The sequence below is a fragment of the Ovis aries genome, chromosome 13 (assembly GCF_016772045.2).
Source record: "Ovis aries strain OAR_USU_Benz2616 breed Rambouillet chromosome 13, ARS-UI_Ramb_v3.0, whole genome shotgun sequence".
Lineage (NCBI taxonomy): Eukaryota > Metazoa > Chordata > Mammalia > Artiodactyla > Bovidae > Ovis > Ovis aries.
The window spans coordinates 60,490,381-60,513,862 of NC_056066.1; the positions used below are offsets into that span (position 1 = coordinate 60,490,381).

At 37.5% G+C, this 23,482-nt stretch overlaps 3 protein-coding genes across 7 annotated transcripts in view; 2 read left to right on the forward strand and 1 right to left on the reverse strand.

Moving 5' to 3' along the window:
- Positions 1-23,482, forward strand: part of C13H20orf96 (chromosome 13 C20orf96 homolog) — a 142,456-nt gene that overhangs the window by 101,413 nt on the left and 17,561 nt on the right. The window lies entirely within an intron of this gene.
- On the forward strand, positions 10,937-11,409 carry LOC101109556 (small ribosomal subunit protein uS8-like). Its single transcript, XM_042229975.2, has one exon. It carries the CDS (start codon positions 10,966-10,968, stop codon positions 11,356-11,358), a length of 393 nt encoding a protein of 130 aa, XP_042085909.1. The 5' UTR covers positions 10,937-10,965; the 3' UTR covers positions 11,359-11,409.
- Positions 14,618-20,486, reverse strand: DEFB125 (defensin beta 125). The gene is given in 2 exon segments (XM_060397113.1): positions 14,618-14,958; positions 20,429-20,486. Coding segments are annotated over 2 exon segments (399 nt in total).

Sequence of the window (23,482 nt, forward strand, 5' to 3'; positions counted from 1 at the left end):
TGTTCATTAATACAATTTCTCTAGATTCCACATATATGCTTTAATATATAATATTTGTTTTTCCCTTTCTGACTTATTTCATTCTGTATGACAGATTCTAGGTTCACATATAAGTGACCCAATTTCATTCCTTTTTATGGCTGAGTAATATTCCATTGTTTATATGTACCACATTCTCTTTATCCATCCATCTGTCAATAGACATGAAAATTGCTTCCATGTCTCAGTAATTGTAAACAGTGCTGCAATGAGCACTGGGGTACATGTGTCTTTTTAAATTATGGTTTTCTCAGGATATATGCCCAGTACTGAGCTTGTTGAGTCCTGTGGTAGTTTTATTCCTAGTTTTTAAAGTAGCCTCTGTACTGTTGTCCAAAGCAGTTGTATCAATTTACATTCCCACTAACAATGTCAGAAGGTTCTTGTTCCTCCACATCCACTCTAGCATTTATTGTTTGTAGATTTTTTGATGATGGCCATCCTGACTGGTGTGAGGTGATATCTAATAGTTTTGATTTGCAGTTCTCTAATAAACTGTGGGAAATTCTGAAAGAGATGGGAATACCAGACCACTTGACCTGCCTCTTGAGAAACCTGTATGCAGGTCAGGAAGCAACAGTTAGAACTGGACATGGAACAACAGACTGGTTCCAAATAGGAAAAGGAGTACGTCAAGGCTGTATATTGTCACCCTGCTTATTTAACTTATATGCAGAGTACATCATGAGAAATGCTAGGCTGGAAGAAGCACAAGCTGAAATCAAGATTGCCGGGAGAAATATCAATAACCTCAGATATGCAGATGACACCACCCTTAATGCAGAAAGTGAAGAGGAACTAAAAAGCCTCTTGATGAAAGTGAAAGAGGAGAGTGAAAAAGTTGGCTTAAAGCTCAACATTCAGAAAATGAAGATCATGGCATCCAGTCCCATCACTTCATGGGAAATACATGGGGAGACAGTGGAAACAGTGTCAGACTTTATTTTTTGGGGCTCCAAAATCACTGCAGATGGTGATTGTAGCCATGAAATTAAAATACACTTACTCCTTGGAAGGAAAGTTATGACCAACCTAGATAGCATATTCAAAAGTAGAGATTACTTTGCCAACAAAGGTCTGTCTAGTCAAGCCTATGGTTTTTCCAGTGGTCATGTATGGATGTGAGAGTTGGACTGTGAAGAAAGATGAGTGCCAAAGAATTGATGCTTTTGAACTGTGGTGTTGGAGAAGACTCTTGAGAGTCCTTTGGACTGCAAGGAGGTCCAACCAGTGCATCCTAAAGGAGATCAGTTCTGGGTGTTCATTGGAAGGACTGATGCTGAGGCTGAAACTCCAATACTTTGGCCGCCTCATGAGAAGAGTTGACTCATTGGAAAAGACCCTGACGCTGGGAGGGGTTGAGGGCAGGACGAGAAGGGGATGACAGAGGATGAGATGGCTGGATGGTATCACTGACTCTATGGACATGAGTTTGAGTGAACTCCGGGAGTTGGTGATGGACAGGGAGGCTTGGTGCGCTGCAGTCCATGGAGTCGGACAATGACTGAGCTATTTGAGCATCTTTTTGTGTGTTTATTAGCTATCTATATATCTTCTTTGGACAAATGTCTATTTAGGCCTACCAATTTTTGATTGGGCTGTTTGTTTTTCTTATATTGAACTATATGAGCTGCTTATGTATTTTGGAGATTAATCCTTTGTTATTTGCTTTGTTTGCAAATATTTTCTCCCATTCTGAGGGTTGTCTTTTCATCTTGTTAATGGTTTCCTTTACTGTTCAAGAGCTTTTAAGTGCAATTAGGTCTTATTTGTTTATTTTTATTTTCATCACTCTAGGAGATGGGTCAAAAAGGATGTTGCTTAATTTATGTCAGAGTGTTCTGCCTATGTTTTCCTCTAAGATTTATGTCTTTAATCCATTCTGAGTTTATTTTTGTGTATGGTGTTAAGGAGTGCTCTAATTTCATTCTTTCACATGCAGCTGTCCAGTTTTCCCAGCACAATTATTGAAGTTTTTCTCCATTGTTTAATCTTGCCTCCTTTGTCATAGGTTTATCTTTGTGTTTCTATTCTGTTCCATTGATCTATATTTCGACTTTTGTTCTAGTACCATACTGATCTCATGACTGTAGCTTTGTAGTACAGTCTGAATTTAGGGAGCCTGATTCTTCCAGTTCCATTTTTCTGTCTCAAGGTTGCTTTGGTTATTCAGAAACTTTTGTTTTTCCAAACAAATTTTATTGTTTTTTTTTTTGCTCTAGTTCTGGGAAAAATGCCATTGATAATTTGTAGAGATTGCACTGAATCTGTAGATTGCTTTGGGTAGTACAGCTATTTTGATAATGTTGATTCCTCCAATCCAAGAACATGGCATATCTCTTGACCTGCTTGTGTCAGCTTTGATTTCTTTTATCAATGTCTTATAGGTTTTTGAGTATAGCTCTTTTTCCTTCTTAGGAGGCTTATTCTCAGGTATTTTATTCTTTGTGATTCACTGGTAAATGGATTTGTTTCTTTAACTTCTCTTTCTGATCTTTGTTTGTGTATAGGAATGCAAGAAACTTCTGTATATTTCTGTGTATCTTCTGTGTATTTCTGCAACTTTACTGTATTCATTGGTGAGCTCTAGTAGTTTTCTGATAGTATCTTTAGAATCTTCTATGTATTAGTGTCATGTCATCTGTAAACAGTGACAGTTTTACTTTTTATTATCCTATTTGGATTCCTTTTTTTTTTTTTCTATTTCTTCTCTAATTGCCATGGCTAGGAGTTGTGAAACTATGTTAAATGAAAGTGGAGAGACTGGACATCATTTTTTTTTTTCCTGATTTTGGTGGAAATGCTGTCAGTTTTTCACTGTTGAGAATGTTTGCTTTGAGTTTGTTGTATATGACCTACATTATGTTGAGGTAAGTTCCCTCTCTGCTTACTTACTGGAGAGTTTTGTTTTGTTTCTATCATAAATGAGTATTATATTTTGTAAAAAACTTTTTCTGCAGCTATTGAAATGATCATATGATTTGTATTCTCCAGTTTGTTATGTGATATATCATATGATTTGATTTGCATATATTGAAAAATACTTATATCCATGGGATAAATCTCACTTGATCATGGTGTTTGATGCATTTAATGTGTTTTTGGACTAGATTTACTAGCATTTTGTTGAGAGCTTTTGTATCTATATTCATTTGTTTTATTGGCCTGTAATTTTCTCTTATAATATTTTTGTCTGTTTTGGTATCACAGTAATGGTGGCCTCATAGAATGTGCTTCGGAGTGGTTCTTTCTCTGCAATTTTTGAAAAGAGTTTCAAAAAGATAGATTTTAACTTTTCTCTAAATGTTTGATAGAATTCCCCTGTGAAGCCATCTGGTCGTGGACTTTTGTTTGTTGGAAGTTTCTTAATCTCAGTTTACATTTCAGGACTCAGGATTCATCTGTTTGTAGTTTCTTTTTCTTCCTGAGTCAATCTTGGAAGGCTGTACCTTTTTAAGAATTTGTCCATTTCTTCCAGGTTGTCTACTATATTGATGTTTTGTTGCTTGTAGTATACTTTTATGATCTTTGTATTTCTATGGTGTCCATTGTAACTTCTTTTTTATTTCTGATTTTATTGATTTGAGTCCTCTCCTTTTTTTCCTTGATGAGTCTGGCTAAAGATTTATCGATTTTGGTTTATGATCTCAAAGAACCAGCTTTCAGTTTCATTGATTTTTTTCTATTGCTGTCTCTGTTTCTACTTCATTTATTTCTGCTCTGATCTTTATGATTTCTTTCTTTCTACTAACTTGGGTTTTTATTGGTCTTCTTTATCTAGTTGCTTTAAATATAAGGTTAGATTGTTTTGCCTTCTCATACTGTCCATGGGGTTCTCCAGGCAGGAATACAGGAGTGGATTGTCATTTCCTTTTCTAGTGAACCACATTTTGTCAGAACTCTTCATTATGACCTGTCCATTTTGGGTGGCCCTGCACAGCATGGCTAATGGTTCTTTGCTTCACTGAGTAATGCAAGCCCCTTGGCCATAACAAGGATGTGATCCATGAAGGGAAAGATCAGTTTTCATTTCAGTTCCAAAGAAGGGCAATGCCACAGAATGCTCAAGCTACCATACAGTTGCACTCATTTCACATCCTAGCAAGGTTTTGCTCAAAATCCTTCAAGCTAGGCTTTAGCGTTACGTGAACAGAGAACTTCCAAATGTACAAGCTGCGTTTCAAAGAGGCAGAGGAACCAGAGATCAAATTGCCAACATTTGTTGGGTCATGGACAAAGCATGGGAGTTACAGAAAAACATCTACTTCTGCTTCATTAACTATGCTAAATCCTTTGACTGTGTGGATCACAACAAACTGGAAAATTCTTAAAGAGATGGGAATACCAGAGCACCTTCCCTGTCTCCTGAGATACCTGCTTGTGGGTAAGAAGCAACAGTTGGAACTTGCCATGGAACAAGTTCCAAAATTGAGTGTTTCAAAATTGGGAAAGGAGTACAAGGTTGTATATTGTCTCCTTGCTCTTTAATTTATATGCAGAGTACATCATGTGAAATGCTGGGCTGGATGAATCACAAGCTAGAATCAAGAGTTCCAGGAGAAATATTAACAATCTCAGATATGCAGATGATACCATTCTAATGGCAGAAAGTTAAGAAGAAATAAAGAGCCTCTTGATGAAGGTGAAGGAAGAGAGTGAAAAAGCTGGCTTCAAATTCAACATTCAAAAAATGGAGTTCATGACATCCAGTCCCATCACTTCATGGCAAATAGAAGGCAGAAAAGTAGAAGCAATGACAGATTTTATTTTCTTGGGCTCCAAAATCACTGTGGAAGGTGACTGCTGCCATGAAATTAAAAGACCCTTGCTCCTTGGAAGAATAGTTATGACAAACCTAGACAGCATACTAAAAAGCTGAGACATTACTTTGCTGTCAAAGGTCCATATAGTCAAAGCTATGGTTTTTCCATATAGTAGTCACAGATGGATGTGAGAGTTGGACGATAAAGAAGGCCGAGCACTGAAAAATTGATGCTTTCGAACTGTGGTGTTGGAGAAGACTCTTGAGAGTCCCTTGGACTGAAAGAAGATCAAACCAATCAATCCTAAAGGAAATCAACACCAAATATTCATTGGAAGGACTGATGCTGAAGCCGAAGCTGAAATACCTTGGCCACCTGATGTGAAGAGATGACTCATTGAAAAGACCCTGATGCTGGGAAAGATTGAAGGCAGGAGGAGAAGGGGACAATGGAGAATGAAATGTTTGGATGGCATCACCGATTCAATGAACATGAGTTTGAGCCAGCTCTGGGAGATGGTGATGGACAGGGAAGCCTGGTGTGCTGCAGTCCATGGGGCTGCAAAGAGTTGGGCATGACTGAGGGACTGAACAGCAACAATATATATAATAAAATAATGCCATTTGCAACAACACAGATGGATCCAGAGAATATTTTACTTAGTGAAGTAAGTCAAACAGAGAATGATAAATATTATGATATCTTCAATATGTGAAACCAAAAAAATAATACAAAAGAATACACATATAAAACAGAAAGAGACTCATGTATGTAGAAAACAAACATGATTATCAAAGTGAAGAGGGGAGAAGGGACAAATCAAGAGTATAGAATTAACAAACTACTATATATAAAATAGATAAGCTCAAAGATATACTGTATAGAACAGGGAATTATATTCAATATCTTGTAGCAACTTGTGATGAAATATTATCTGGAAAAAATAACAATACTTTGCTGTACACCTAAAGCACATAGTATTACATAGTAACTATTATAATTTTATAAAATTTGATTAAAAATAAATTTAAAAAGAAAAGTTCCTGAAACAGTAATATGTATAAATTTTTAGGAACTAACTTACTTTGGGGCATTTATTGAATTTGCCTCAAAGAATGAGGGAAATAAAATAAGATTGGCATCTGAAATGCATGTTATGTCTGAGTAATGTCAGAGAAACACTATTAAGCAAGGCGTTGTCTCTGCTGCTGCTGCTGTTGCTGCTAAGCCGCTTCAAACCCAGAGATAATGAAATAATTGTAACAATATCTGTCCATAATAATATCTTTATTTTATTTATTGGGTGTACCATGTGGTGTGCAGAATGTTAGTTCCCTGACCAGGGTTCAAATCCATGCTGCCTGCGGTGGAATTGAGGCGTACTAGCCACTGAACCACCAGAGAAGTCCCCGTAATTATCTCTTTTATATGGGCAAGTGCCATTTCTGTTGGGAAAGCATAGTTAAGATTTCTTCAATTCTTACTAATTTGTTCTGTAAATGAAACTAAATTGTATTATGATCTACTGTGAAATGGTGTAACATTGGCATTGTTAATAATGTTCAATTATCTTATTGATTAAGTCACGAGATAATATCGATATTGATGATCAGATATATTGAGGAGTATAGTTAAAGCATCCTGGGAATATATTAGCAATGTAATATCACTTGCCTGAGGAAAAACTGGATTTAGTTAACCATTGGCTAGTTTCTATGCTAAATAGTTCTATACAAATTTATCATAAAGTAAAAGTCATAGATGAAGAGGGAATAAAGTAATATATTAGTACACAAATATGAAAAATTATGTAATGGATTTACAGAGTGATTGCTTGCTTCTTGAAGTCCATCCCTAACCCACGTTAGCTTCTCTGTGTTAGGAATATACTTGCAAGTGTGCTAAGTCGCTTTAGTTGTGTCGGACTCTTTGTGACCCCACTGGACTGTAGCCCACCAAGCTCCTCTGTCCATGGGATTCTCCAGGCAAAAAGTGGAGTAGGTTTCCATTTTTTTCTCCAGGGGATCTTCCCAACCCAGAGATCAAATCCCCATCTCTTTCGTCCCCTGCATTGGGAGGTGGGATCTTTACCACTAGCGCTACCTGGGAAGCCCAGATCCTGATGTTATTTTTATACTCATAATGTAACTGTTAACCTAATTGTGGATTCTCACAGAATCAGGATCATTTTTCTGTAAGAGGGCCTGCGTAAAGGGCCATGGATGTGAACTATGAACTAAATAACTAACTCAACACATTTGTGATTGCCCAAGCCTACACATTTCAAAAGCCATCAGAATTGGTCTATAACCAGAATCGCAAATAATTTTTGAGCTCTTAAAATATCCTGCCTGAGAAAATGTCTCTAGAACTGTGGCTTGGGCCATGCCAATCACATTATATTATATATAATAAAATATAATATAATATTATATTATATATAATATTAATATATATTAATAATAAATACTTATTTTTATAAGACTGGGGCTTTTAAGCTAAACTGTATCTGTATGAACACTGGAAGAAGGGATTGAAGACTGAGTAGCTAATTTCACTCACATGGATGCTCCAAGCCTATGTAACTGATCCCCAATAAAAACCCTGGACACCAAGGCTCTAGTGAGCTTCCTTGTCTGGGAGCACTGTAAATGTGTTATCACACATTATGACTGGGAGAATAAGGCTATGTCCATGTGACTTCACTAAGAATCTCACACCTGGTTTCTCCTAGATGCATTCCATATCGTTTTCCTTTGCTGATTTTAGCCTGTACTCTTTAAATGTAATAAATTGCACACATGAGCTTATATAGGTCTTATGAGTCCTGGTGAATCATCAAACCTGACAGGCAATGGGGACTATCCAAAACAACTAGATACACGTATCAATGGAATAGAATGAGGGTCTGGAAATGAATCTTAATGCTATGTCAACTGATTTTCTTTTTTTTTTTTAGTTTTTATTTTTAAATTTTAAAATCTTTAATTCTTACATGCATTCCCAAACATGAACCCCTCCCACCTCCCTCCCATAACATCTTTCTGGGTCATCCCCATGCACCAGCCCCAAGCATGCTGCATCCTGCGTCAGACATAGACTGGCGATTCAATTCACATGATAGTATACATGTTAGAATGTCATTCTCCCAAATCATCCCACCCTCTCCTCTCCCTCTGAGTCCAAAAGTCCGTTATACACATCTGTGTCTCTTTCCCTGTCTTGCATACAGGGTCGTCATTGCCATCTTCCTAAATTCCATATATATGTGTTAGTATACTGTATTGGTGTTTTCTTTCTGGCTTACTTCACTCTGTATAATTGGCTCCAGTTTCATCCATCTCATCAGAACTGATTCAAATGAATTCTTTTAACGGCTGAGTAATACTCCATTGTGTATATGTACCACAGCTTTCTTATCCATTCATCTGCTGATGGACATCTAGGTTGTTTCCATGTCCTGGCTATTATAAACAGTGCTGCGATGAACATTGGGGTACATGTCTCTTTCAATTCTGGTTTCCTCGGTGTGTATGCCCAGAAGTGGGATTGCTGGGTCATAAGGTAGTTCTATTTGCAATTTTTAAGGAATCTCCACACTGTTTTCCATAGTGGCTGTACTAGTTTGCATTCCCACCAACAGTGTAGGAGGGTTCCTTTTCTCCACACCCTCTCCAGCATTTATTGCTTGCAGATTTTTGGATCGCAGCCATTCTGACTGGTGTGAAGTGGTACCTCATTGTGGTTTTGATTTGCATTTCTCTAATAATGAGTGATGTTGAGCATCTTTTCATGTGTTTGTTAGCCATCCGTATGTCTTCTTTGGAGAAATGTCTATTTAGTTCTTTGGCCCATTTTTTGATAGGGTCGTTTATTTTTCTGGAGTTGAGCTGCAGAAGTTGCTTGTATATTTTGAGATTAGTTGTTTGTCAGTTGCTTCATTTGCTATTATTTTCTCCCATTCAGAAGGCTGTCTTTTCACCTTGCTTATATTTTCCTTTGTTGTGCAGAAGCTTTTAATTTTAATTAGATCCCATTTGTTTATTTTTGCTTTTATTTCCAGCATTCTGGGAGGTGGATCATAGAGGATCCTGCTGTGATTTATGTCTGAGAGTGTTTTGCCTATGTTCTCCTCTAGGAGTTTTATAGTTTCTGATCTTACATTTAGATCTTTAATCCATTTTGAGTTTACTAGAGCTCATCAATGAATATAGTAAAGTTGCAGGATATAAAATCAACACACAGAAATCCCTTGCATTCCTATACACGAATAATGAGAAAGTAGAAAAGAAATTAAGGAAACAATTCCATTCACCATTGCAACAAAAAGAATAAAATACTTAGGAATATATCTACCTAAAGAAACTAAAGACCTATATATAGAAAACTATAAAACACTGATGAAAGAAATCAAAGAGGACACTAGTAGGTGGAGAAATATACCATGTTCATGGATTGGAAGAATCAATATAGTGAAAATGAGTATACTACCCAAAGCAATTTACAAATTCAATGCAATCCCTATCAAGCTACCAGCCACATTTTCACAGAACTAGAACAAATAATTTCAAGATTTGTATGGAAATACAAAAAACCTCGAATAGCCAAAGCAATCTTGAGAAAGAAGAATGGAACTGGAGGAATCAACTTGCCTGACTTCAGGCTCTACTACAAAGCCACAGTCATCAAGACAGTATGGTACTGGCACAAAGACAGACATATAGATCAATGGAACAAAATAGAAAGCCCAGAGATAAATCCACACATATGGACACCTTATCTTTGACAAAGGAGGCAAGAATATACAATGGAGTAAAGACAATCTCTTTAACAAGTGGTGCTGGGAAAACTGGTCAACCACTTGTAAAAGAATGAAACTAGATCACTTTCTAACACCGCACACAAAAATAAACTCAAAATGGATTAAAGATCTAAATGTAAGATCAGAAACTATAAAACTCCTAGAGGAGAACATAGGCAAAACACTCTCAGACATAAATCACAGCAGGATCCTCTATGATCCACCTCCCAGAATTCTGGAAATAAAGCAAAAATAAACAAATGGGATCTAATTAAAATTAAAAGCTTCTGCACAACAAAGGAAAATATAAGCAAGGTGAAAAGACAGCCTTCTGAATGGGAGAAAATAATAGCAAATGAAGCAACTGACAAACAACTAATCTCAAAATATACAAGCAACTTCTGCAGCTCAACTCCAGAAAATAAACGACCCAATCAAAAATGGGCCAAAGAACTAAATAGACATTTCTCAACTAATTTTCTATAAGGATTTCAAAACAATTAAATGAAGATATAATCATCTTTTTAACAAACAGAATTGAGGAAACTAGAGAACCATGTATAAAGGACCAGATTTAGATTCTTATATGATATCATACAAAAATTAAAATGGATCAAAGAGATAAATGTAAGAGTTAAAATTAAAAGTTATCAGAAGAAAATGCAAGAGCAAATCTTCATGATCTTGAGTTTAGCAATGAATTTTTAGATATGACACCAAAAACAACAGACAAAAAATGAAAGTTCATCGACATTTAAAACTTGTACTTTAAAAGTTACCATCAATAAAATGAAAAGGAAACCTTGAGAATGGAGGATGTATAAATGTAAAATATGTCTAATGTACCAGATCACATGTCTAACAAGTATAACTTAAGAGATATAGTATTTCAGACTATAAATGGAATCTATGCAAAAGGGAAGCCGTCTATGTCCGACGCAGGATACAGCATGCTTGGGGCTGGTGCACGGTGATGACCCAGAGAGATGTTATGGGGAAGGAGGCAGGAGGGGGGTTCATGTTTGGGAATGCATGTACACCCATGGTGGATTCATGTCAATGTATGGCAAAACCAATACAGTATTGTAAAAGTAAAATAAAGTAAAAAAAAAAAAAAAGGGAAGCAAATGCAAATACTATGTTTCTAACATTTTATATGAAGTTAGCAACAATTTGGAGGCCAATTCCCTTTTAGAGAACTGATGGATTATTAAGCTACGGGCATCCTAAACAGCAGTAATGAAAAGCAAGCAAAAGCTATCATGCTGCACAATGGTGAATGCCTACAATCATGGAAAAAGAATATAGAGAAATGTTTTAAAAAACATAACAGTCTTTCCGCCATCTTTCCGTGCCGCCATAATGGTGCACATGAATGTCCTGGCTGATGCTCTAAAGAGTATCAACAATGCCGAGAAGAGAGGCAAATGCCAGGTCCTTATTAGGCCGTGCTCCAAAGTCATCGTCAGGTTTCTAACAGTGATGATGAAGCATGGTTACAATGGCGAATTTGAAATCATTGATGATCACAGGGCTGGGAAAATTGTTGTGAACCTCACAGGCAGGCTAAATAAGTGTGGAGTGATCAGCCCCAGATTTGATGTACAACTCAAAGATCTAGAAAAATGGCAGAATAACCTGCTCCCATCCCGTCAGTTTGGTTTCATTGTACTGACAACCTCAGCTGGCATCATGGACCATGAAGAAGCAAGACGAAAACGTACAGGAGGGAAAATCCTTGGATTCTTTTTCTAGGGATGTAATACATACAAATAAAATGCCTCAGAGGAAAAAAAAAAAACAAAACATAACAATCAGGGTAATAGACAAACATCATCAGTCTGCACCAGGTGATGTACGTAGCCTAACTGTTTTGAATTTTGAAGGTTAAGTGTTTTCTAAAACAATTTTAAATTGAGACATAAAATATTCCATAATAAACTCATATAATAAGATGATATGATTATAGGTGTGTTATAAAAATTGGCACGTAAAAATATTACAGATTTTCTTTTCAATTCAATCTGAATGCATAGAATCTGTTATTCACAATAATCCATTTAATATGCAAAAAGAGTTCCTTAGCAATTAGAAATATTATAAAATTTTTCCTTTTTAAATTTTAAGTTTGTTTATATTCTGCCATACCCATAAAATTAGAATTTAATGCAATATCTATTTTTTGAAAGTCTATTATTATTCATTCTATCATATTTTTCTGCAAAAATGAACATATAATTTTTATTGTGAAATCTGTTTATAAAGCTTTAAATATTTCACAACATATTCAATGTTGAGTTGCTATTGCAATATTTGGAACAAAATTGGTTCGAACCACATGCATGTGAAAAATAATTATTAACCTGTATGTTTTATTATAAATACATCCTTTTAGTAAATAGTGCTTACCATCTATTAGTTTATGTGTTGTTGTTTAGTTGAAAAATTCTGTCTGACTCTTTTGCAGCTTCATGGACTGTAGCCTGACAGGCTCCTCTGTCCACAAAATTTCATAGGTAAGAATACTGGAGAGGTTGCCATTTCTTCTCCTGGGGATCCTTCCGACACAAGGATTGAACTTATGTCTCCTGCATTGACAGAAGGATTCATTTCCACTGAGCCACCTAGGAAGTCTTAGTTTATGTGTAGATAGACATATTATACTGATGAAATGAAGGTCATACCAAATTTATTCTCAGTTTTCATTTTTAAACATGTAATCAATGAGCAACCTTATTCAATCAAAAAGTAAATATGAAGATTGAAAGATTACATGTCAGATATATAAATGATAGATATGCAGAGAGAGAGAGAAATAGAGAGAAGGAGAAATGTAGTTCTTTTAAGTCTTTACAAGTTACAAATTCCATTGTAAGCTATCACCAAAACTTACTTACAAAGATCTATCAACCACCAGCTGATTTGCTTTGCTGTCCCTGCTTTGATAAACAAAAATTGAAAGTCACTTGATTTTCCAAAGGATTTGCTGTCCAAAGTCTGTGATTACTTAGTTTCTGAATAACAGCACCAATCTTTGAATTATCCACTGGCTTGATACCTGTAGGTTTTTCCATGATGAGCAATCCATGCTTGTTAGAAAAAAAGGGGTGTGAGGTAAGTTTTCTTTTAAGAGTGAAAGAAGAGGAATTGAGAAAGTAGAGATAGAATAGCATGTTAAGAATGCTGAGTATCACAAGACATTAAAAAACTGAGGGTCAAAAAACTATTTCCCTTAAATTATCAATATGAATATGTTTGAAAAAATGTTATATCCAGTATCTAAGATTGATTATTACTACTTTGTATTGTCCGACCTTCTCATATTTGTTGAGATGATTACATGAACAGCAAGTGCTCAAATCTTTATTGAGCATCCACCATGCACAAGGCACTGGTCTACCAGCTTGGGACACAGTCAGGAACCAGAGCATGGTATAAGGACTCTGTGTACATTAGAGTGGTGATGACAGGCTATATGTACATAACTAATGAAATAATGCAGAAGGACAGCAAAGAAATCTACAAAATATTTCAAAGAGTTCAGGGATAGGAAGAAGATGATGCAAAGTAGAGGGAGGAGTGGATTATTTCTAAGGAGATGACATTTACGGGAAAGGCATAGAAGAAGAATACTCTAGGCTGAGGCAGAGTGGTGGTCTCAGGATGTCTTCATCGTGAAAGAATGCCTCTGTGAAGTTGGCATGTGACCTGTGTGATGAGGTGTTGCCATACAAAAGAAATGGAGAAGAGCAACTTGGGCCAAGGTACACTAGAAAGAAGGTGATCAAGTTGCCCAGGCTTGCTAAAGACTTTCTTGGTCTCGGTCTCTAACTCCCATATTCTGGGAAGACCCTCAGTCCCAGGCAAAGTAGGGTATTTGTCAGCCTAACAGGAGGCCCAAGAGCTATTGGAATATGAGGTCTACTTAAGGGTCAGTGGCCTGAGGCCGAATACCTCTTCTATAGCCGGGATCCCTGGCAACTTGACCCAGACAAAATAAAAAGAATTAGAGAGTAAACCTTCTCGATTCTGAGATATGTGGGCATCTGAGACTGTGGCTCTCAGTAACACCCCAGCCATAGCACAGTATATGAATCAACCTTGGAGTGAATAACTGCTTCTCCATGATTTCAGAGAGTAAAGTGGCAGAACCACCAGTGCATGACAGAGGCAGATGAAGCATAGGCACCCTACACATGATCAGTATTCATGGTCAAAACGCACCTCTGGAGAGGCACTCCATGAAACAACCGCGGTTGCAGGTTTTGAGTAAATATCTAAATGGAAAGAGCATTGAAAAGATAAGCAGAATTTGTGATGTAGTTCTTAATAGGATGTGTTCTGAAGGCAAGTCCCACTTGCTCCTCTATCTAGTTAAACGTTTGTGGTGAATGAGTTTCTGACTATAACTAGGTTTGTTTCAGGTTGAAGTATTAAACAAAATTTGGCCTCATGATACAAGCAAGGGATTTAAAGTCAGCACTTACAAAAAAATGTTGGTGGAAACAGAGAGACAAGAAAGGGAGGACTTATCTGAAACCTTGTATGTGAATTCATAGGTTCTTCACATAGGATATTAGTGTTTCAGAAATTATATCAAAATTTCTGTGTCTACTATTGAGGCAGCTCAGAACTGTGACACTTATTTGTTTATTTATTAGGGAAAAATGTACAGACAGACATATATCACCAAAGACCAGATATTATCACATATATATTAGTAGAGCAGATGAAAACAGAAAAAGAACTTAAGCCAAATATGAAGAATCCCTATATCCTCTATACATTTATCTTTATACATGTCGACTTGTAAGGTAACTCTTTGTTCTTGCCTTGGCAGTAGCATTATGTTCATCTCTAGTCATCCAATCCCTGATTGAACTTTCCCTGGTAAAATAACATCAGTAGAATTGTCTCCTGGCTATTAGTCCCAAGGCTTATATAAATATCCTGTCTCAAGGTCATCAGAAAATGTTGTATTCTCAATGCTCTCATGAGTAGTAGGTGTTGAAATCTAAGAAGAATCTCTCTGGGAAGATCTGGGTCTAATTGCTGTGCTTTCTTGAGTCGTTTCAATTGTAACTGAATCATCCATCCCAGATGCAGGGGTAAAGGGAATATCATCCTGTGTAACAAATTCAGCAGTTACATCTTCCAGTGGTGGGGGCTGGATTGGCCATTGAGTGTATGGATCATCACTGCTTAGTGGAATGCAGCACGATAGCTTGTTCATACAAAGGAGTTTGTACCTTTCAAGAAGTAAACATCGTTTTCTGCAGTATCCTATATCATTCTTCCAGCATCTTTGAACAAACCAGCCAGCTACAGTGAATAAACAAACAGTTAATTTTTAAACTCTAGCAACAAGATGACAAACCCAAACTCAAAAATTTGACAACCACTACTACCACCATCTAAAGTGTTAGTTGCTCAGTTGTGTCCAACTCTTTGCAACCCCATGGACTGTAGCCCGCCAGGCTCCCCTGTCCATGAGATTTCCCAGGCAAGAATACTGGAGTGGGTTGCCATTTCCTTCTCTAGGAGATCTTCCTGACACAGCGATCAAACCTGGATCTCCTGCATTGCAGGATCTCCTGCATTACAGGAAGATTCTTTACCATTTAAAGGGATATGATTAAAAATACTACAAGTCACTGGGACAGACAAAGAAGAAAACTAAAACTGTATATTAAAAACTGTGGTGTGCCATCAAGGAAACTGCTGTGGATGGGAAGAGGGACAGAGAGAAGGAGAGGGGAGGAGGCAGGAGAGAGCCTAGAGAAGAAGGGAAGAGGGAGACAAAGAGACAGAGAGATAGACATAAGTAAAGCTGATACTTAAGCCATGGCAAGGCAAAAATGATGAAAGGAGGCAACAGGGTATACAGAAGGCAAAGAGTATTTCTGGAAAGGACCAGCAAATCCTCAGTCCCAATACTGAGAAATAGTATAGTGTCTTTAAGGTAAGTGAAGATTCTAGAGTCTGGAGTGTAATGTGCAAAGAGCAAAAGAGCATGAGGCAAAATGAACTTGAAGTAGTGATGCCATCCCCTAGTTGCTTTAGGTCATTATTAAGCATTTTGATTTATTTGAAACCATCATATGAGCTAATTTAACCTGTGTTTTAGGTAATTAGGATTTCACATGGAAATTGGATAAGGGAAAAGAAGGAGAAGAATCTGGGAAACAAGTTAGGGGCTTTGACCAGGTAAAACATGATGGCAAGGACTTCCCTGGTTGTCCAGTGGCTAAGAATCTGAGCTCCTACTGCAGGGGGCCTTGGTTTGATCCCTAGGCAGGGAACTAGATCCCCTGAGCCACGACTAAAAGTTGGCATGCCACAGCTGAGGACGCTGTATATTGCAACTAGAAATCCTGCATGCTGAAACAAAGATTGAAGACCTCGTGTACCGCAACTAAGATATGTCACAGGCGAAAAAATAAATAAACATTAAAAAAAAACTTGATGGTGGCTGGAACTGGGACTGTGAGAGTTGTGGAAGAAGAGGACAGTTTCAAGACACTGATTGTTTGAATATAAGGTCAGAGGAATATGCAGCAATCCAAGTAAATTATTACACTTCTGAGTTGATTTGGAGAGTTGTGCTACCTGCCATTCATAGAATAGTAAATTGCGGAAAGAACAAAATTTGAAAGGATGAGGAAAGGATGGCTACAAGTATTCGTTTTGGGGCATATAACATGTTATACCTTAAATGTCCAAAGAGCAGTGGGGAAATACCTGTGGTAATTCAGTAAACAAGTTTGGACTCCATATGTAAACTGTGGGATCATTGCTTAAGGGTATTTATAATTAAAGTTAGAGTTATAGTGAGTGTTGGATAAATATGAGACAAAAAGGGAGACCACAATTAAATTTTGGTGTCAATAATGAGAGCTCAGAAAGGAGGAAAAAATTCAGGAGAAACAGCCAGAAAAATTGAAGCAAAACAGGAGAATGAGGCACTAGAGAATCAGATTAGCTTCCCCAAAAGAAACCTTGGGAAAAACTGTGAGTGTTGTATAAACAACAAACAAACTATAAACAAATGAGTTTAGATGCAATTCACACCATCACACCACACTTTTATTGGTCTGGAAATGTGGAAGTTAGGGAGGTAAAAAGCGAAAAAAAGGGGAGTGGTACAGTTAGTTACCCATGTGGTTGACTGGAGCGTGATCCTGTGGGGAACTCTGGCAGCAAGTATATGGCCAGGACAAAGCTATCATTCTTGAGGGACAGAGGAGCTGGAATATTTTTTCCACCATCCTGCCTGCCGCTAGTTGACAGATGATCCTAGAGTGAGCTGATAATTCCCTGGCATTTCTGGACTGCTTCCTACAAGGTTGATTTGCAAGCAATCAACCATTCTTTGAGGATACTGCCAGTGCAAGTCAGACCGATGTGCAGGAAAATGGTGAATGCCAAAGGGACACAAGGAAAGTTGTATCAGGTATGACTAGATTATGAAACTGTGGAAAATGTTTCCTAAAGGAACATGTTTCCACATGTTTGTTGGTGAATGTGTGTTGGCACACTTTGTTGGCAAATACTGCTAATAAGGCAGGTGTCTCTATTGTATTTAACATGATGAGTCTCACCGGTAATCTTCAGAGTGGTAGGAAATGGAGAAACAGAAGTAAAGTGATTGACATGTGAATGAGAGAAGACTTGAAAATGCTATCTGGAGACCAAACTCTTAGGAAGTTTAGCTATGAGGAAGAGCAGAAGAGTACTTGAAGACAATATGGAGTCCAGGGATAATTTTTCTTCTTTTGAATACTGGGAAATAAGAGAACACATTTGCAAGTATTAAGAAGAAACAAGGAGAAAGAGAGAAATTAACATAGAAGAGGGAAAAGAGACAAAAGGAAGGCACAGTCCTTGATTCGGTGACCAGGATCAGGCTCATATATAGTGTTTGACAGATTCAGAGAAAGCATACTTCCTCAGCTATGTCAAAAGGAAAAGGGAAGATAGGTGCAAAGCCATACTAATGTTGACTAAAAACACACAACTTAAAAGTTGAGAGTTATGTTTTATGTAGCAGAAAGTTTCACGACTTAAGCCCAGGAGGCAGCATCTCAACTAACTCTGAAGGAACTGCTCCAAGAAGGCAAGGCAGCTAGCCAGATTATACAGAAGTTTTCCAACAAAGGGCAGGTAGTTAGAACATCAAAAGATTATTGTGAATTAAAGAAAAATCAGACATCAAGTTAAGGAAGTTATTGTTTTTCTATGCATGGGGAGATACAAGAGTCTGGACTCACTGAAATCATTCCTTTGATATCCACTTCACCTATCTGGGGCCAATTCTTCTGGGTTTTCACATCCTGAGTTTCCTCAGCACTCACCATGGGGAGTGACTGCAGTCTGATGACTGCTAAATGGCAGATATTCTTCCTGAGTTCCATCAGGGCTCACCATCCATGGTGGCTGCAATTGCTGATGATTGTGGCATCCTTTGCTTACTGATATGGCAGGAAATTTTCCAATTCTCACTGGTATGAGTGTTGGCAATGGTAAAAATAAAAGTGCTATCTGAATTTTTAAAATCTTGAAATGTGGGATAAAGTCCTAAGATGGGGTAGGAGGCAGACACAGACAGGAGTGGAGCAGGAAAATTGAAGAGAAAGAATGTCAGTGCAAAATAGTGGTTAAGAAAGAACGATGAGCTCAGGCAAGAAATAAAGTAGGCTTTCTAAGAAGCATCATAATTTATTGGAAGGAGGATACGGATCTAAAGTGAAACTAATTTGTTGCATTAAGCAACTACATGACCATCTTTCTCAGCAAACTACCCGAGAAGCACCCATGTTGATGTATTCTAGGAAACAACTAATGCAAAGGCTGTATGTTGGAGGAAGATAATGATGTGTGAGGAAAGTCAAGTAATTCTCAAAACAACTCTTTTTCGATTTAATTTGGTAAAGTATGAAAAGTACTGTTTGTGGGTTGAGACAGAGAAAGAGAGATAGAGATCATGATGAAAATTTGGTTCTTATTTCCTCCCCTGGGACATGTTGGCATCATGCCACTTCTCCTGTGATTCATTATTCTCTTCAATTCTTTTCCGTTGGTAAAATTTTCTGTAAATTTCAAGGGTAACCATTCCACCTCTTTCATCCTGGACAAAGTCTAACATTGCTTCCACATTCCTCATGTCTACAAAGATTATTTTACCATGTGTCTTTTCCTCCATGGGGTCCATCCTTGGAATCCGTGTCCTCTTAGCAGTATTTCTCTTCCACCCCCAAACTTGTTAAATCATCTTGCTCTGTCAATTCTGCTTCACTCTTGCCTCTCACTTGCATTTCTCACTACTACTTTTCAACTGTTACCTCCAGAGTTAAAATTCACATACAGCCCCTCAGTCAAGAGAGGTTTGAGCCCTAATTATGTAACAGACTCTATTCTAGGCACTTGGGATATATTTGTAAACCAAGCAGACAAAACCACATGGCACTTACTCTCTGGAAGGGGAAACAGACAAAAAAAAGTATCCTGTATGTGAGAGGATGATAAATGGTTGTCAGAAATAAGAGAGAATAGATTGAAGTGGCATCTATTTGGTCTGTCATAGGGGTAGATGACAGTTTCTTCAATAGCAGTTGGCATAGGTCTTGATATAAGGTGACAAGACACAATGATTTTAAGATGGTGAAGGAATTAGCCATGCCAGTATATGGGGCAAGCCCCTATATTTGGATCTGCTAGGATATACAACTAATAGGTTAGATTCCTTCATTGACTGATTCAGAGATTCTGAAAGAGAAGACTGAAGAGCTGTTATTCTAGGGTAGGAAAGGCCTCTTTCTTAACCTTATACAAGCCTACTGATTGCTTGAAACTTTTTAATCAATTGAAAATATTATTTTTAACCAAAGTTGATGTTTCCAAAATAGCATTATTAAAAAAGAAGGCATAAGCTCATTCTTTATTGATCAGTTAGCAGAGGTTCCCCGTTGATCACTTATCTTTTCAGTCTTAACTTATCCCCACTTCTAACTTAAATTTGTGTTATCTTTCTCATGTCAGCTTTACCAGTTCTACAGATAGTGTGATGAACTTGTTCACCTTGCCTCAGAGGGCCTCCTTTGAAAGCACGTTCATGACAAAAAGAATTCTAGATGGTGGTAAGAGTTGGACTACTGAGACACAACTATAAAATAGGTGCAGCAATGAAATTGTTAAAACAGAAGCAAAGTGAAGTTGAGTTAACAATGGTTAGTTACAGAGAAAGAAATAGAGGGCTACTCAGAAGACTGAGGAAATTCCTGCCTTTGGAGAAATGATTCAGAAGTCACCCCAGATAAATAGTTGCCTGAGTCATGCTGTGCAGGGCCACCCAGGACAGGTCATAATGAAGACTTCTGACAAAACATGGTCCAGTGAAAAAGGAAATAGCAACCCATTCCAGTATTCTCGTCTGGAGAACCCCATGGACAGTATGAAGAGCCATTGATTGGAAAAGATTCTGATGCTGGGAAAGGTTGAAAGCAAAAGGAGAACGGGGCAGCAGAGGTTCGACTCAGTGGACATGAATTTGAGCAAACTCTGGGAGACAGTGCAGGACAGGGGAGCTTGGCAGCCTGGCGTGCTACAGTCCATGGGGGTCACAAAACGTCAAACACAACTTAATGATGGAACAACCATAGCAGATTCTTAGAGAGTAGGACATCGAGTTATCATGAAAGCACTTCCACTGCTCTTTTTTGGCCCAAAGCTCTTCCTATGGACCCTCTTTCTCCCTCAAGACACCTGGGAACTCAGGGTCAACAACTCAGGTTAGTTGCATCTTCTCTCCACTATAGGGTTCCATTACCTTTGGTCACCAGGGTTAGTAACCCACAGAGCATGAAGGTCAGCATCAGGAGATTCATGGCCGCTGGGAGAGAGGAAGGCCTGTGTCCCGAGGAGTGCAGAACACTTTGCACAGCTAGGATTCCGAGTGGTCACCTTTACGGGCCTATCATGGGTGATGAACCAGAGAGGGGGAGAAGGCCATGCCACTCAGAAGACAAGATGATTAACTTGCACCATTGAGTATGCATGACGAAGTAATGCTTTGTTCTAGAAGCTGTAAGAGGAAACTGAGGCCTTATGACATGAGTCATAATCCTGGGGATGTGGAAGTTCTGATGGGAAGAAATAATTCCCCCCAAAGTCCTCCTTAACCCTGGGTGGGGCCCATTACTTTTCTCTCTGTATGCAGTACTGTGTATATACCCAAGATAGCAGAATGCTATATCAAGATCCAACTTGTTTCAAACCTACATCTCATGACAGCTCATGACATCCAGCAGATTATCGGCCTTTCCACCCAAGTCACCCCCATCTTTTTGTATTAATTTTTGCTTAAGCTGTGACGTTTAGTTTGAATGGATTTGAAAAAAAAACATGGATATCCAATTTTTGCAGTAACCGTTTGTTGAAGTACTATCCTTGCTCCTGGAGTAGGAAATGGCAACCCAACCCCATATTCCATGGATAGTGGAGCCTGGCAGTTTACAGTCCATTGGGTGGCAGAGAGTTTGACACAATGGAGGGACTGAGCACATCCTTCCTCCATTGAATTGCTTTGGCAGGCTTGTCAAAATTTAGTTGGCTATAGTTGGTACTCTATTCCATTCCATGGATTATGTACTTATTCCTCTGCCAACACAACACATTCTTGACTACTATTGCTGTATAATATGTCGAGATAGTACAGTGATTCCTCCTGTTTTATTCTGCTCTCTAAAAATTGTTGTAGCTACCCCAGTTCCTCTGACTTTCAATAACAATTTTAGAAGAGTCTTGTGTATATCTACAAAAGATCTTACTGGGATTATGATAGCAACTGAATTATAGGCTTGTTTTAGCCTGGGGAGAAATAACTTGCCTGCTATGTTGAGTCTTTCAATCGACTGGCATGGGTGTTCATAACACCTCATTTAAGTCTTTTTTAAAAAATATATCTTTCATAAGCATCTTGTTGTTTTAAGTATAAGCCCTAATTTTATTCAAGGTCCACTTAATTATTGCAATTTACAAGTGATTTTTATGATTTTATATTCTTGCTTTCAATTCTTGCTTTCTATGACCACAAAAATCTTGCTCAGATTTTAATAGATATTTTATTAAGCCTATAGATCAATATTATGTCTTCCAGTCCATGACTACAGTATGATTTGCTGCATATTTGGGTCTTCTTTGATTCTTCCACCAGAACTTTTGTGATTTTTGACATATGGATACAACAAGCATGTGTTGTTAAGTGTGTGCCTAAGGATTTCATTTCCTCTCGGAGTGGCTAGAGTTAGTGTTGCTTTAAAATTTCCATTTCCACATGTTTGTTGCCACTATATAGAAGTGTGGTCTACTTTTGTGCCTTAGTCTTTTATTCTGGAACTCATCTGAATTTGTTTGTCAATTTTTGTGGGCTTATTGATGAATATTCAGTTATTAATCAAGTTAAGAAGAAAACAGAATTTTATTCAAGCTAAACTGAGGATTACAACCTGGGAGATAGACTCTCCTCTCAGCAGCTCTGAAAACTGTTCCACCTGTTAGAAGTCAAGGACACAGTCATATTGAGTTGTGAGACAAAGGATCATACATCAAAATGAAACATTGACATTTTGCATATAATTCGCCAAAGATGCATGTAGATAGCAAGCAGTGAGTTGTTCCAATCCGTTATAGAGTTGGGAAAGAATGTTAATCAAAGAAGTAACATTCCCAGCATCAGAAGAAAGACAAGAAACTGTTCTTTGTGGTCGGGTAGGCATTTCCCTGTTTGAGGTCTGGTTAATGTATAATGCACATTGCCCACTAAACTGGGAGAGAGGAGGCCCAAACAGAGAGAGAGAACTTCAAGTTTAAATTTTCTTATCCTGCCTTAAATATAAATTTTATTTCATCAGGTGGGTTGAGGGAAGGATTTGTGGGTGTGTGTAGATAATTATGTCATCTGCAAACAGAGACAACTCTTTTTTCTTTTTCATTCTGTATGCCTTTTATTACTTGCTTTCTTGCAACAACTACAACTTCCATTAGTCTTAAGGTGAAAGCATTGTCTTAGACCATTAAATAAGAGGGATTTGTTCTGTAGATGCTCTTTATCAAATTGAGGTAATTCCCTTTTCTTCCTAACTTGCTGAGAGTTTGTACCATGATTTGGTAGATTTTGTAAATTGCCTTTTCTACAACAATTGGTATCTACCTATTATTTTAATTATTTCCTTGTTGAGATGGTGGATTACAATGACTTATTTTGAAATATTAAACTAGTCTTGCATACTTGAAATAAATTCCTCCTGGTCCTGGTGTATAATTATTTCTGTACATTGCTGGATTCTATTTGCTAACATTTTGCTGGGGTGTTTGCACATAAGTTCATGTGAGCCATCAGTCTGTAGTTTTCCTTTCTCATAATGTCTTTCTCTGCTTTTACCATTAAGAGAAATGCTGACATCACAAAATGAGAACTGGTTTATTTCTTCTAAGTTGTAAAATTTATGAGTGAAAAGTTTCTTATAGTAGTCCCTTTACATTTTATTTAATACCTATAAGATTGCAATGTTATCCTTTGCTTCAATGCTATTGTTGATTTGAGAATTCTTTCTTTTTATCTTTATCAACTTTGAAATTAGATTTAATAATTTTATAGTTTTTGAAGAAGAACCTTTATGGTTTTTTTTCCTGCTGTTATCTTTATTCTGTCCTTTCTTTTGCTTTATGTTGGGTTTGTTTTAGTCTTCTTTTTCTAGTTTGAAGTAGGATCTTGGATGATTGAGATCTTGCCTCTTTTATCACTTTAGATGCAGCCCACATACCGTGATAGAGTGTGCTTTACTTTTCGTTGATTCGCTTCAGATATATCTGGGCTTCCCTT

Coding starts and splice junctions, on each gene's coding strand:
- LOC101109556 (XM_042229975.2), top strand. CDS start 10,966: ATGGTGCACATGAATGTCCTGGCTGATGCTCTAAAGAGTATCAACAAT.